The sequence below is a fragment of the Oreochromis aureus genome, linkage group 7 (assembly GCF_013358895.1).
Source record: "Oreochromis aureus strain Israel breed Guangdong linkage group 7, ZZ_aureus, whole genome shotgun sequence".
Classification (NCBI taxonomy): Eukaryota; Metazoa; Chordata; class Actinopteri; order Cichliformes; family Cichlidae; genus Oreochromis; species Oreochromis aureus.
In genome coordinates this window covers 22,506,294-22,522,184 of record NC_052948.1, presented here as the reverse complement: position 1 = coordinate 22,522,184, position 15,891 = coordinate 22,506,294, and the positions used below count along the sequence as shown (strand labels likewise).

At 39.8% G+C, this 15,891-nt stretch overlaps 1 protein-coding gene across 3 annotated transcripts in view; it reads right to left on the bottom strand.

Annotated features, from left to right (window-relative positions):
• Positions 1-1,041: 1,041 nt before the first annotated feature.
• pik3c2a (phosphatidylinositol-4-phosphate 3-kinase, catalytic subunit type 2 alpha) overlaps positions 1,042-15,891 on the bottom strand; it is a 51,322-nt gene continuing 36,472 nt past the window's right edge. For all 3 annotated transcript variants that reach the window (XM_031731819.2, XM_031731820.2, XM_039614702.1), the window contains exons 12-33: positions 15,057-15,179; positions 14,775-14,942; positions 14,361-14,478; positions 13,640-13,782; positions 12,054-12,245; positions 11,833-11,926; positions 11,576-11,670; positions 11,261-11,441; positions 11,053-11,157; positions 9,778-9,870; positions 9,010-9,139; positions 8,625-8,761; positions 8,279-8,448; positions 7,275-7,431; positions 6,553-6,662; positions 5,848-6,055; positions 5,635-5,759; positions 5,246-5,363; positions 5,077-5,158; positions 3,510-3,616; positions 3,266-3,391; positions 1,042-3,074 (exon numbers count right to left, since the gene is read on the bottom strand). In XM_031731819.2, the coding sequence (XP_031587679.1) occupies positions 2,892-3,074; positions 3,266-3,391; positions 3,510-3,616; positions 5,077-5,158; positions 5,246-5,363; positions 5,635-5,759; positions 5,848-6,055; positions 6,553-6,662; positions 7,275-7,431; positions 8,279-8,448; positions 8,625-8,761; positions 9,010-9,139; positions 9,778-9,870; positions 11,053-11,157; positions 11,261-11,441; positions 11,576-11,670; positions 11,833-11,926; positions 12,054-12,245; positions 13,640-13,782; positions 14,361-14,478; positions 14,775-14,942; positions 15,057-15,179 (2,965 nt within the window). In that variant the 3' untranslated portion in view covers positions 1,042-2,891. The remainder of the gene's footprint in view (positions 3,075-3,265; positions 3,392-3,509; positions 3,617-5,076; positions 5,159-5,245; positions 5,364-5,634; positions 5,760-5,847; positions 6,056-6,552; positions 6,663-7,274; positions 7,432-8,278; positions 8,449-8,624; positions 8,762-9,009; positions 9,140-9,777; positions 9,871-11,052; positions 11,158-11,260; positions 11,442-11,575; positions 11,671-11,832; positions 11,927-12,053; positions 12,246-13,639; positions 13,783-14,360; positions 14,479-14,774; positions 14,943-15,056; positions 15,180-15,891) is intronic.

Here is a 15,891-nt window from a genome sequence, read left to right as displayed (position 1 = left end):
CGCTTCAATAACATTGAGGTCTGAGTGCTGTGGAAGTGCGAATGCCAGTCCATGACCAATGGATTGGAAGTGTGTTAGGGATCATTATTATGTTGAAAATTATGCTGTTGCCAATCAGATGATTTTCAGCTGGTATTACACGGTGGATGAAAGCCCCCACAATGTTTTAGAAATGTGTCACGCTTTTCTGACCTTCTCCATAAATAATGACAAATACTTAAACCAGTCATTTGAATTTAGATTTAATACACAAAGACCTTTTGCCACTGATTTTCAGTGCAGTTTGTAATTTGCAATACTTTCCCTTCATTTCTCTTAATAGTAATGGCTGTAAACCCTTACATTGAAACCATTTCTCAAGAAAACAGATGTACCCCCCAGACTCTTTATCACTTATTAGATTATTTTTTTCCAGTTTAAAGAATACCGTTTACAGATAATGTTTATCGGCACGTTTCCAGGTTTTCTCAAATTATCCATAACCATGACAAGATATGCCAAGTTTCTGGTTAATAGTCCTTTGGGAATCAGCTTGTTGGAGCAAAAATACTATTTTACGCCTGTCAAACTGACTGATCTTTGGCAATTTTCATACATTCAAATGAAGTAATGTGAGCAAAATACATGCAAATAAGACAATGGAAAATTGGTTCTTGTTCAACATGTAGATACCATACTGGTTTCCATTTTTATGCTTGAATGACTCACAGGTCAGAGTTAAGTAGCTTAAACAAAAACATTCTCAGAAGATGGTTGGGTACAAGACTGGATTCAAATTGAGGGAAAGAGCAGCTAACGTCCAAATAAAAACTTGAAAAAGGTCAGGAAGCCTGAAGAATTATTGTTCAAGAACAATTAAAGAAAAAATATATAATAGAAAGGTTCTTTAGCAAAATCTAAAGAAATTAGGGGTTGCTCAAGACATTTGCACAGTACTGTACGTGACTTGCAGGCAAAAAAATTGAAATAATAGAATCAGTAAGCAAGTTTGTGTAATCTACCTTCAAAAAAATTTCACACAAAGACCACAATTTTGACACATACGTTCCAAAAACATTTAATTTGCTTTAAGAAAGAAGGATTACAGTACACACTGATCCATTCAGGCAAGAGGTCACCAATTAGGAATAAATAACTGGCCATGTTAATACAGACTCTGCTTCCTTTCTTTGTACAGCTGCTAAAAGAACGAATGAAGCCACTAATAATCATAACATGACGTTGTCTTGTGGATCTCTAAAAACCTTTTTAGAAACATTTATCTTAATTTCTTTATTAAACATTAACAACAACTTTAAATTCATAGTTAGGCAAGTAGAGAAGAAAGCAGCTAATCTCATGCTCAGGATTCCTGTTCCCTTTTTTGTGAAGACGTTTTAAGGTAAAGTTGTCCTTTCAGTATCTGATTTGTGTCGTTTTGCCAAAGCATTCCCTCAACTAAATGTCACAAAACCTGACTTGTTCTGGACTTCACTGGCAGCTATTACCATCCAGTGACTCATTATGGCATCGTTACACCAGTATTAGGCACTAGGAGTGAGTGTGGCATTGCTGCCCAAAGGTGAAACAGCCTCAGGTCCAGACTCTGGAAGAAACTCAGTTCCTGACTTGTGGTTTTGAACCACCTGAAGGAAGCACTGAATAGACTACCAATCAGTGTCTTCAAACAATCATAATCTTCAACCCGAGCATGTACAAAAGCATGTTCTGAAGCTTATTATACAAATTCCCCTTTTAAAGTGTGCTGTGTGAAAACAGTCAAGTAATACCACGAGCGAAAGACCTAGTATTGTGCATTTAGTGGCACTCCACTGTCACAAAAGGTTGCACTCCCACACTTAGACCTGCTCTGGAAGAACTACTGAAATAGCTTTATAGAATATAGATTTTTCTTTAATAAGGACATGATATTGTTAATAAAATATATCTTGTAATAAGGCCAAGTTGAGCTTGAGCACAAACAAAGGCACCTTGATGGAAGTGTGGTTTAATTTACTGTCTTTTTATTACTTTTGGCACATTTTTGGGGAATATTAAGGTCATGGTTGATTTCCTGGAGCTCTGCTCTAACCAAGAAGTATCTGCTACAAAGCAGGAAACCCTGATGCCTCCTATTTGTCTATATAGAAAATAAACAAGGAAAATGTAAAAATGAGCCCCCTTTCTATTACTTAAAAAATAAATGTGTCAGCCTATTTATACTCTTCTGAAAGTAAGCCGTTTTGGTCCTCTAATATCAAAATGTACAAAACATTACAGCTCTTTGTTACACTTTAGGAAAACCGAGACAAAAGGAGGAGATTGTTTGTCACAGAAACAATCTTGATTAGCTGTAGAGGGAAGAAAAAAAAGAAATGGTGAAGAATGAAGACCAGGCCTCCCCCGTGTGAAGATTTGTGAATTAGCCCGAACGATCGCCCTTTGAGGGCACGTCTGAAGGAGTTTTTCACGCATTCACGTCATATGGGAATAACCTCCGTGGCAACATAATTACATGCAACCTCATGGTAAAATTCAGCAGAATGTTGTTGCTCGTGGTACATGTTTGTGAGCAATGAGAACATAAGTATTCTTCTTATGAAATCTTAAGAATACTAATTACAACACGATTCACATGGAACAAATTGTTAATTTGGTTTAATAGATTTGAAAGTAAAATATTGCTGATTATTACTGAACGATCGGAATGGTAGGAAATCCATCCATAAAAGAAAAGAAGGAAAAGAAAGAGTAGTGCTGAAGTGAACTGCAAGCTGAGGTGACCACCATTTTCAAGTAAGCATCTGCTGCATTTCCCATATGATTTGAATGCAGCGCTGTTTTTTGTTTGTTTTTTTGCTTAAAGAGGCAGAGTCAGAACTGTTGCTTCGGCAGAGGGAGGTGGGCAGGGGTTAGAAGTAGGGAACGGCCGTTAGTTTGTACCACTTGACCGTCTCCTTGCTGAGGTCAAAGTCTTTGAGCCTGAGCGTAATGCCACCCAGGAAGTAGTTCTCACGCAGCGACTCAGCACTGAGCACGCTCAGCTGCAGCTCCCGAAGGCCCAGAGTTTCTTTGCTGTAGCCACTGTACACCAGCTGTGGAAAAAGAGAATGAAAAAGTTAGCAAAGTGAGTGTTTTTAGGCATCTGACCATGAAGTTCTTCAGTAAAACATTTTCATATCAAAATAAATCAGTAAATATCAAAATAGTCTAACATTTTTTTGATCATGGTTCTTAACAATGTCATACTAGATAATAAATATAGCTTATCATATTATTTCCTAACCATCTCATTGAAGGTAGGGTTCCTGGTTTTCCTTGAGATCTTTGTCTTGCGTTTGGAAGTCTTGTGTGGATCTGGAAGCAGGTAAGTCTTCACATACGGGTTGGGATCTGTTCCATCTTCAGAAACCTGACAGGAAAGAGATGGATTAATTGTATGACAACAGACAGAGAAATAGAAAAAGAATGAAATGACATGAACTGATCAAAACAGTATTTTAAAATATATATTAATTCTTGAAGCCTACCAGATCTCTGATGTGCATGACCATGATGAATAGAGTACTATTCCTGTAGGAGATTGACAGCTTCACTTCTCCTTCCACCCGACCAGAAGTGGGACTCAGTGGAGGCTCTGCAACAGTCACACGCCACACATAACTCTCATGAATCTGGAATAGCATGCTAACACAAGGTCTTCAACAATCATGCTGCTATTTATACTAATATGAACTGGGTAACGTATTATGTGTAATGTGTCACACCTACAGAGGGTTGAATCCAAAGACAGTCCAAAAATGTGTGAAAATGATGTGGCAGGCTATCCCACCTTGCCAAACCTTCACTGCAGCAACACAAAAATTGCACCTAGTAGTTTTGTATGCCCCCCATGTGCTTTTTTAGATTCCGGACAACAACGGGGCATGGTTCTATTGAGAAGTTGGATGGTGTCCTGGGTGATCTCCATACAGATCTGGACCAGGGCATCATGGCGACCAAAACATAATGTCGCAGAGATGTTGAATTGGATTGATCGTGGGGGCCAGTCAGTGGTATCAATTTCTTCAACCTCGAGAAACTGCCTGCATATTCTCACTACATGAGCGGGGCATTATTGTGCACCAGGAGGAAACCAGAATCCACTGCACCAGCATAGGCTCTGACAACAGGCTCAAGGATCTCATCCCAATACCTAAAGGCAGTCAGTGTGCTGCTGCCTAGCCTGTAGAGTTCTTTGCATCCCTCCATGGATACACCACCCCAGACCTGGGTCCTCAGACCACTGTCATGAAGTCTGTTTCTGGTTGGTAAAAGACATTCACACCAATGTTGATCTGGAGGTCATTATGTAGCTCTAGCAGTGCTCATCCTGTTTCTCCTTGCACATTGCAGATACCAGTCCTGCTGATGGGTTAAGAACCTTCTACAGCCGTGTTTAGCTCTCCTCACCTGCCTGTTTCCTGGAATCTCCTCCATACTCTTAGGGCTTTGCTGGGAAACAAAACAAACCTGCTGGCAATGGCATGTATTGATGTACCATCAATAGGAGTTGGACTACTAGTGAATCCTCTCTAGGGTCCTGGTATAGGCTCATATCACCAGCAGTGACACTCACCCTAGCCATATGCAAAACTAGTTTTAAAAAAAAAAGTCAGAAAAGATGAGGAGGCAAATATGTCACTGGCCTCTAACTGTAAAAACATTCCTGTTTTGTGGGTTGTCACATTCTTACTCATCTAGTGCATCTGTTGTTAATAAGTTTGTGCTGCTTTGCTCTTAACAAAATTATCAACCTCCTTTGGATACTCACCTGACCAGATCAATATCCCAGAGATTTAACTGACTTAATACTATACTGATTAAAAAGTGTTCCTTTGATCTTTTGTGAGCAATGCATTTCACATTTTTATTCAATGAACCATTAAATATTTTTGCCTACAAACTCAACAGAGTGACTTGACAAACTGGTAAATTACTTGTCGATATTTATAAACAGTACATGGCTTAATGATAGCACAGTAATGAAAGCAAAAGCACAAACAGTGTCAAGACAATGACACACAGTAAATGGAAATGAAAAGTGAAGGTATTTACCAGGTGCTTTGGCCATGGCATCCACACCTTCTGTCTTGTCATCCCGCGCAATTGGATGAAAGAATGTGTAGATCAGGTCACACTAGAAGAAGACCAGAAAAACTGAAAATCTATTCCTGATTACTATCATTCCAGTATACTGAGTGTGTTTGTTTGTGTGTGCGTGTACCTGGGTGACTTCTGTGGAGCTTCTCATCAGGTTGTGGACATAGTTATTGAGCTCCAGCTTCCTCTTGGCTGCTACTTCTTTAATTTGGCTTCGGCCAAGCACCATTTTGCTCGGGAAACTAGAGAAAAAGCGAAGCAAGGTATGATTAGCTGATCTACTTTACAGAATCTGATATAACACTTAGTCCGGTAGTCACAACACTGATTACAAAAACAAAACATCAATTCATTATTAGGCTTACAGCAGGATGACATTTTGGGAGTGTTAGCGAAGATTGTATCATCTCCAAAACATGATAATTACCTGGCCAGTTCAGTATCTTACAGGTTTTAATGAAGATGATAACATTGTTGGATGATAAGGGAGTGAGTGGGCGGTGACAAAACTACCTTGGCAGCTTCCAGAGAGGGAAGAGGATAGTCAGTTTATTGTGGAGCTCTTGAAACTCGTCAAAAGTGCGGAAGACAAACTGTGGCTCATTCTGACCTTCCCTCAGGAGTCTCACCACATAGATCTGCACAGAGAGGAGAAACAGCCAGTTTACAGTCTGGGAAAAATCCAGATATGAGACGAAAACAAAATGAGACTTCACTGGTACTCACATAGTGCTTGTCTGGGTTATATCTCTTCTGAAAGGAGAAGATGGAGGCGTGGACAATGCGTCCCTCTTGTTTCAGAGTGTATGTCTTCGGGGAGAAAGAGAGGATTGGCTCGTCATTGGCCGGCAGACCAGAGAATCGTAGCTGGGCAAGGTTGTGGATGAAGAAGTTGAACTTGGTGGCCACACTTCCCAGACTGGACTCTATGAGCCTGGGACAGTTACAGTTAGAAAATAAGGGGAGGAAATCTGCATTAGATCAGGTGAAAATGAGACTAAATATTTAATATGGCAAAAAGTATTAAATTTTAACTATGCTCCTTTGACCTTTGGCTATTTGAAGAAATAAACATTCAAAGCACATTTCCAGTTTCAATCCAGCCTGACTGATCTTTCAAAAAAAACAAGAATGCCTTGTTCTGGTTGTACTTTTTGTTTTGTTGTTGCATGGTGAGATAGCAGCTATTCCTGTTTTGCTCCTAAGCATGTACTGCCACCTGGTGGACTTTTAGTTTCAGACATCATAAACCATACACAAAAGTCTGGCTACAAAACCTGCCACGTAGAGTGGAATGAATCAGAGAAAAGCATTAAAGTTGAACAAAAATGTGCTAAAAAACAAACAATAAACATGTCAAAGAATTTAACAGAATATTGTTTTTAGTGTTTTGTTTTTTGGACTGGAGGAGAGAGATGTTAATACATTTACCTGGTAAAGAAGATGGTGGCTTCAGCATCTGTGTTGTGCGGCTGCAGTGCATCAAACACATACTTTAGATCTTGAGAGCCGGTCAGCTCTGGGAGACCTGATGACATCATCTACAACAGACGAAGAGATTTTTGAGGTGAATACAACTTGGTGACTTTTTTTTTTAAGTTATCTGAAGCAGTTTTCTGCATGTTGACCCACTTATTACTCAGAACTTTCTAACTCTGCTGTGTGTTCAGTTTGGAAGATGTGCTTACTGGTGCTGCTTAATTGCACCAACAGGTGTGTCTACTATTTTGTCTGTCCTATGTATAATCAGCAAGGTCAGGCAAAGAATCAGTATAATTCAGTTCAGTTCAGTGACACCAAGACAGTCTCCTTTAGAAATGCAATAAACAGAGGTCTTTTCACTTAAGTAGAGCCTATAAGTTTATTGCACACAAATTTCTAGGACAGAGAGGCGTTGATTTATTATGAATGTTCTTGATTTGCATATCTTGTTATTTTGGCTCTTGCAGGTGTAAAAGAAAACAAGGTGACAAAAAGGAGGCCAAAACCAGTAAGAGGGACAGATAAAGATGTTAAATGGCACAGTCAGCAGTGCAAAAGTACAAGAACAAAACTCGTTTTACCATCTATGTGTGTATGAACAGCTAGAGTGCTATGTACTATGCACATGTGTGTATGTACTCGGGTTTGGTTTTTTGTGTTTTCTCTCTCACCAGTGACAACAAGTTAAGGAAAAGCCCAGAGTTCTTGCGGATGAGGTTGTAGGCTTGGCAACACAGGTCCACAAACAGCTGGAAGCGGCTGGTGGGCCGCTCGCCTCCGTTAATGACGTACGCCATGTCAGAGGTCAGAACAAACGGAGCTCGGTCTCTGATGGGAAAAAAGGGTGGAGACAAGATTTGACATCAGCTTCTCATAAGAGAGCAAAAAGTTTTTCATCACTTGTTTAAACCTCTGGGAAAACATGGCCTAAATTGACATCCTCTCTCACGTAAAACACTCGAAAAAGGAGAATGTATGAAGTAATAAATAAATAAATAAATGAATGTATAAACATTTCAGCAAGAAAATGTTCCAAGGCCAAAAATAGAAGAGTGTAGTTGTAACAGAGCCAACCTGGACACTGTGTGAAAATCTCAGTTAAGAATCAGGTCATGACTGAAAACACACATTAATCTTACTGTGCTGAAAATCATCATCCTCTGCTCCTGAAATACGGTCACCCACAAAGGAATTGTGGTGCCTTTGAGCACAGGGATGTACTCTAATATTTTACTATGCACAAAGTCTTCGGTGGGGTAGGTATATAATTTTGGGGATTTGTTTGTTTTTTCACCTCATCTTGGGTGAAAGTTTGATGTCAGTTTAGTTTCTGACATCATAAACCATACACAAAAGTCTGGCTACAAAACCTGCCACGTAGAGTGGAATGAATCAGAGATGAAAAGTATGCTTGACATACTTTTCATCCATAAAAGTGAAGATCACACTTTTTATATTGTTTTTGACAACTTGACACATCAGTTCTAAAGGCACTCAAAACAAACAACAACCAAAAATCACCTGTGTGCTGTGGGAGTCCCCTGGGAACTACAAGGGTTGTAAATCAATCATATCACTACGGCACACCTTCAAAACTCGATAGCGCGACAAAGCATACTTTATCTGACAAGCAATTTCACACATGCATCCATGACACATGTGATTTTATCATCACCTCTTGAAGCTGCCAAACATCTGGGCATGGCCCAGGAATTTGCCAAAGTCGATGTGAAACATGTGACCAGTGGAGCGCAGCATGATATTATCATTATGGCGATCACAGATGCCAAGCACGTAGGTTGCAACACAGCATCCAGCACAAGAGTAGATGAAGTTCTCCGAAGCCTAAAGGAGAGGAGAAAAGGGTATTTTAAGCATGGCTAAATAAAGCGAGTACTGCAATCGAATAAAAAAAACAAAAACAAAAACCGCTGCATGTTTGGATTAAGGATTCACATTTATAAGGGTCAAAGGTCAAACAGACTAACAAGTGCTTTAAATTTCATGAGTATATGTATCACCTTCTCATACTCATCCTCAGCAGGGTTGTACTTGCGAAGCCATTCTGCCAGTGGTTTGTCCTTAAAAGATCCTGTCACGCCGTCCTCCACCTGGATCTTTCTGAGGGTGTCAGAAGAAGGCACCAACTCTACCATACCTACACAACAGCAAATCTTTTATCAACATTACACCGGCCATATAGTATATTTAACTGTAAATGTGGTAATTGGTTTACTCAACAAATTAGCTACATGGCAGGAATGATTTCTATTAATGCTAGGAGCAATTTCAGATTAAACAGACAAAAAGGTGTAGGAGTATTTTTAGTACACATGTGTGCTTAGTTTGTAAATGGATATTTAAAGCCGACTGACGGGAGTGTGTCTTTATGTGTTTGCCTGTTACCTTTGTCCTTGCCAGTGGAGATGCATTTGAAATTTACAATGCGGAGGTCTAGACCCTCCTGCAGCCAGATTCGGTCCATGATGCGAATCATCTGCAGAGCCAGCATGTCCTGCCTCAGGTCTTCTCCGACCTGATGCATGCATTAAATAATAGATCAAGAGAGAGCTAGTTTATATACACATAGGAAATCTTTTCTACTCTGTGCAATAAGTCTTTACAAAATTTGTCAATCAGAGAATCCGTAGCACTCCTTAGCACTACATCTTTTTAGTTCAGTATAGTATTTATTCAAATACCTTGCACTGTTTCTTGCAGTATGCACACTATACACAAGAGTCATGACATATTATTTTCACCCATTTTTATTTTATTGAGGCACTTTAATTATCAAGTCATTTGTTCTGTTATTCTTTTTCTGTTGATATATTTAATTTTATTAAAATACATTATTTATGGAAATATTTATTTTTTTATTAAGCCACTTTATTTTGCATTTGTTGTTTGAGTAAACTGTATCTATCAGTTACTGGTTGGTTTAAACTTCAGCCACCAGGGGGTGCAGTGTTCAGCTCAAGACTATGTAAACCGTTGGTTACAACATGTTTGTGTGCTACTGTGGGCTCGCTTGATTACACTCATAAAACATGCAAACATGCATGAAAGATACACAGGAACCTGTTCTCAGGTGTTGTTTGAATTACTGATCAGTGTACTCATTTTCAGCATTTTACATTGGGCGTGTGTGATTGTGTGTCTGGTATACACTACCTTGAACATAACATTGATCTCTTCTCCCAAAGGGTCGGCGTTGACCAATGCCAGTTTGAGGGGAACAGCGTTGGAGTTGAAGAAGGAACAGGCCTACACACAAACAGCAATATCCTCTGCATTACATCACACTGTTATGTTGTCTTCGAGACACATCCCAAAGTGATTTAGTGATTAGTGATTTCTCTATGGTTTTGATTTATTTGAGGATGTTTTTAAACCTGCATGTTACTCAGAAAAGACAGCCTGTAAACATTTAACATTTTCTGAAATGTTATCATCCAGTAACTTCAGCAGGATAAAAAAACAGTAATGACTTTGAATAATGTAAAGACAATTAATTATTTCTTTTTTAAAATTGTGACAAATTATGTCTGCACAAATCATACGAGACATATAAAAGGTACAGCAAGGTTTTGATTAAGGCTCACAGGATGGTGGCTCACATTGGCAGCTGCCATTTTTGTCCTGGTTTATAGTTGAAACCATTAGAGAAGCAGCTGTAACATTTCTTAATACAAGCTACATTTACCAGTGCTAGAAAGCTTTATTGTGCAGTGGTTGGTTGAAGAGAGCAGCTACAATTAGTCCGGTTCTGGACTTCTTCATCAAATCATAATGTGTACTTTTAGTGCATTTTGTCCTTTTTGCATTCAACAGGACAGAAAATGTTAACAAAGACCAAACTTTGAGAGCCATGGATGTAAAACGTAATATAAATTTATATTTAATTGCAAATTAACTTATAGCTGGCTCTGTGAAAGCTAAAATGTGCAGATGGAGGCAGGCAGCATGAGTCACCAAATGTAATCCTTTGTGTCTCATCTCTCACAATTCCCATTGTGCCAAGCAGTGATCCTCCTCTTACTTAGAAGAGTACAGCACTTACAGAAGTTTAAATACATCATTTAGGGGATCTCATTAACCATGATAACTATCTCTGTAATATTTGGGAATATTTGTGCACATGCTTTATATTTTGTTGAAGTTGTAACTTAAGAAGCTCATTGTTTGAACTGAAACATTTACAGCCTCAAAATTCAGCTGAGGTTTTCTTCTATTCCTGCTCTTTGTTTAGTTCCATTAAATGATGATTTTATTTATTCTCTACACTTGATAATTTTGTCAATCAGATATAGTCAGTGTAGTGTAAAAGGTCTGCTGAGCTGAATACATTTTTAAACAACACATAGTTAATGCATAGAGCGCAATCCTTTTTCTTCAGGTACAGTTAATGTTTTCAGATAATTATTTAACTCTGTGTTTGTGTGTTACCTTAATGTTTAGCTCCTTTGCCACCAGACTGGGGCTGAGGGGCAGTCGGCAGCTGTTCCTCTGGAAGAAGTTCTGAACGTTTTCAAGGCCCTCCTGGAGTGCAACCTAACAAACGCAAACATGCAGATAGGCAAATACACACACGTTTAGAAAGGACATTCTACATGGCCTTTAACACACACACGAACACACATGTGCACACGCTAACCTGTCGTGTAGATCCACCAGCCTGTCGGACCCTCTCAGCAACGGCTCCCAGCAGTGTGACCAGGTGAGTCTGTGTCTCCAGCTCTGCCCTCAGCTTGGCTCCGCACAGACACAGCAGGGCACCCAGCACCCGCTCATAGCGCTGTCCCCAGGTGGAATCTTGCACAGCATCCTTTAGCAGCCTGCAACCATTGTAGATCTGGTGATGATCGCTTTTTAAAATACATTTCCTTCACATCTATCACATGATTTCTCTTATACATGCTCTTAAAGCCTTTAGGATTGTATTTTTTTTTATTTTTTGCTGTAGACTTACCAGTAGAGGTAGTGTGCAATGTTTATGTTGCCTTGTGCTCTGGACAACAAGAACATGACGAGGGCATTTTTTAGGTGACACTCAAACTTTATTGCCTGGTGGGCATATGAGAAAAAAAACAGACAACTTTGAATTTTAACTGAAGGAATTGTGAGTGAGTACATGAGAAAAAGAATTTTAATAAAGAGGGAATAAATATATTTAAAGTGGATGTAAAGCACATATTTTAGTGCCAACCTTTGTACATATAACTATACCTGTACAAGCTGTGGCAGGTAGTCAGCCAGCTGATCATCGCTGCTCTTCTCAATCCAACTAACAGCCACGCTTCTCACCTCAGTATCTGCAAACCTACACAAACATACATTACAATGAGAGATGGGAGACAACGCACACATTCTATCCTCTTTTATATAAGAAAGGAATTTCTGTATTCGTAAAAATCTGTGTGCGTCTAAGTGCTGAGCTCACGCCGTACTTTGAGTCAAGTAGCTCCAGCGCTGTTACGGGGGGCAGGGTGGGCCAGTGGTGCAGCAGGGAGTGAATATGAGCCATGCTGGCCCAGTCCCAGCTGGGCGCACTGGCCAGTACCTTAGGGAGGCTGCTGGGGTGGTCCCTCCGACAGTGGAGCCTATGGTCCCACAGCAGCTGGTGGTCTGCTCGCTTCAGCCTGGAGACAAAAAAGAGGGGGGGAATATGTCTGAATGCGGTTTACATAAAATTGAAAGAAAGACTTCAACTCAAAAGTTTTTGAGCTACACACGTGTTTAAAAAGATTTGGTCATGACATCTCAAAACGCCAAAATCTCAAAATCATCTTTAAAACAGAGACTGAGCACTTTCAGCAGAGTCCTACATAATGCAAAGTGAGCAATAAAATCTCTATAGTTGCAATGCACATGTAAACAGAAAACTGAACACAAATTGGAAGGACTTCCTCCTTTTATGCTTACATATCTGTCACATGTTGCACAAAGGTGGTCTGCTGGTCCCTGAACACCACTGAATCACTTTTTGATGCTCTGCTTTAAACCCAAATCCCGGATATTATCCCCACCCCTACCCACCCACCCCCGACCCCTCAAATAAAAAACTCCAACTTGTACCTGACCCAGACCTTGCAGTAGTAATAAAAATTAAACTGCCTTCTCCAGGGAGTAAAGGAGTGTTGCACACACAAAAAAGACAGCACCCGCTACATCAGCACTGATGTGGCTCCACAAGCCCTGTGTCCACAGAGGCTACAGAAATGAATGGACAGGACAGCAAACAGGCGGTGAGAGCCCAGTGAGAGAGAGCTCTGCGTTAAAGTGCCGGTTGAGTCTTGCGGATGTTGGCAGCATGGAGAGGAGATTTGGCTGGCAGCAGGCATAAGAGAGCATTTAACTGGGCTCGGAGCAGCTGGATGAACACAGACACGCTGGAGCAGACAACAGAGAGGCATGTACTGGGAACTGTGGCTGGCAAAGTCAGCAGCATCTTTTTAAAATCCCTTCTTAAATCTATTAAGTCTAACGGTTTTTGGGTGGCCTGAAAGAAAGCCAAAAAGCTGCCTGCTGAATGGGACAGACTTAACTAGAAGTACTCTTTCTGTGCATATCTTTTTAAACTCTCATAACCCCAAGCACTGTAATTCAAAGCCAAACTGGCATCAAAAGGGCAACAATTAGAATTTGAAAGTGTTTACATTAAATTTGATGAGGTGAATTCTATTACAAAGACTGCCTTACACTTCCTATTTAGAAGCTTTAGAGTCATTTATTCATTTGCAAGAAAAAAAAATCAATAAAAAGAATATCGGGTTTTGTTGGATTTTGGACATATGAAGACAAATTAATTAGAAAAATTGAGAAGTTATTACATGCAGCAGTTGCTTCGAGCCTCTTGAATAACATCTGTTATGCGCATCAGGCTGAGTAACTCCAACACTAGCTCTCTAGTGGTTTTAACTGATATCAGTGCTTTTATTTGACACCGCAAAATGCTGATACATTAACTGTTAAATACTTCTGAATTCTGCATTACAATCTTTCCCTTATACTTAAACAGAGAATAATCTCCTACCCAAAATTGGAAGCTCGGCTGCAGATTTTCTCCAGTTTACGTCGGAGGTCAGGGTCCAGCTCCTCCAGTGTGTGGGGCTCGGGGCTGGGGGCTTCTTTGGGTCCAACATATAAAACATCCACTGGCGAGTTGGGGAAGTTCACCTGAAGGTAACAAAAAACACCAGAGCAGGGCTCAGTTTATTAATAGGACTGAATTTTTAATCCGGAAGAAATTTTGAATCAAGGTGTACAGCAACCTCACATATTCCTGCACACCGGCATCTACTAGTGTCTTTTAAAGACATTCACAACAAGCAAAAGCTGAAGATGTCTGCGGTTAAAACTCCAAGGAAATTACCAGGAAAGCTGCAAAGTGTCTGTTGTTGTTTAGGGGTCCAAGACTTTAGGCAGTCATTGCCGGCAACAGATTTCCTACTAAATGTGATGATCCTGTTTGACTTAAAATGTGTCCATTTGGTTGTAAACAACTACAGTTGTACTATGTGTTAATCCAACACACTGTTCTTTGTATTTGATGTAAAATGACTTAGTTCAGCATCATGAGCAGCAGTGCTAATACCAATCATATCCAATCACGTTTCCAAAGAACATTTGTGACTGTGTGTAAAAGATAAAATAAATAAAATGTAATGATTTGCACTACAAAGACAATACATCAAAAATGGAAACTTAAAAAAAATGATAGTTGGGAAGAAGTCTGCACTAATGTTGTTGTCAACCTGCAGTACGATTCTTTCTGTTGGTACCCTCTTGCGGCTGCCTGTAGAGCCGGCAGCAGCGGCCGCTCCCTGGGCAGACGTCCACAGACATAACAGTCGGGTGCCCCTCGCAAGCACTCTGCAAAAACAGTCAGCAATAAACAACAAGAGCAAGGAATCCTAAGAAGAATGGCAAGAATATAAAGTTTTACGATCTTTTAATGTTCATTTCTGGCTTGCTAATTTTGTTTACATTTTTCGTTTTAGAGATTCAAAAAAGTACAAGTTCCTTTACTTTCATAGATTACTTTAAGTGAATAAAATAACATGTAATAATACAAAACATGTGATAAATAATATGAACATACTAGGTAAAATAGGTGAAACACTTTAAAACATAAGTACAGCCACTACCAACTGCTCTTTTTTCCTCACCGTCTGAAATCAAAGAGTGGCATTGAGACCTTGCCCAGCAGCTCTGGGGCTTTCCTTTGCTTGTTTGAGTCTGGGGAGCCACTGGCATTCTGATTCAGCACCCCAAACAGAGCCAGGCTCAGTATGGACTCCAGTGGGAGTACAGCTACTGCTATGGGGAAATTGATCCTTGGACAGACAAGAGCAGTGTCAGCAGCATGGACAGACAATACAAATATTACATTATTGTTTGAAAAACAGAGAAAGAAAGTGAATTGAGTACACTGAAAAGGAAAGACTTACAGTTCATCCCATTTGATGTGGTAGAAGAAGCTCTTATACGTGCCCACTCTCTTGGACTGGACTGGTTTAAACAAGTTCTTGCCATTGTGGGTGAGGGAACACACCAGGAAGTACTTCTCATAACTGAAACAACCCAAAAAAACTTGTGTGGTTATTTGTCCACAACTAATTACATGTTCTACTGAACACAGAAAACACAGAACTCAGTGTTTTGCCCTATCTAGTAGAACTCTAATAGCCTGTTGATGGCATGTTGCTAGAATAAAGGTATATTTAAGAATAATACAGTTAAGATATGTCCATATGGGAACAGAGGGGGACTCGGCATTACTTGGCTGCGCTGAGAGGCTGCAAGCCTTTCCATCCATCACAAACAGGCTGCAGAAGAAGGCACGAGGCCCAAGCAAAATGCAGAAGATGGGTAAACTGTTCATGACAACACTTAAATGTTACTTGTGTTGTGTCCTCACAGTGTGTAAACCTTGATTAGTCTCATATACTTACAGATATTCCAGTTCTACACACATAATAATGTTGCAGTTGTATTTTATATTTCTCTTAACTTGTGTGTTTGTTTAATTGTAAATAGCTTTATAAGAAAACAGGCAGACACAAAAGTATAACAAATCATTTCAGCCTATGTGAAGCTATGTTGCAGCTTAATTTAATCTGTTTTTTTTTTTAAAGACCAGAATACACTGAAAATGTTTGCCTATATTTAGTAATGCACTGTATCACAGCTATACAGTTAAAAAAAATCTTTCAAATATGAACAAATGAGGCCGTCTTCTTCAAAGGTAACATCTAAGTGTGTAGGGACAGGGGGGCGACTTCT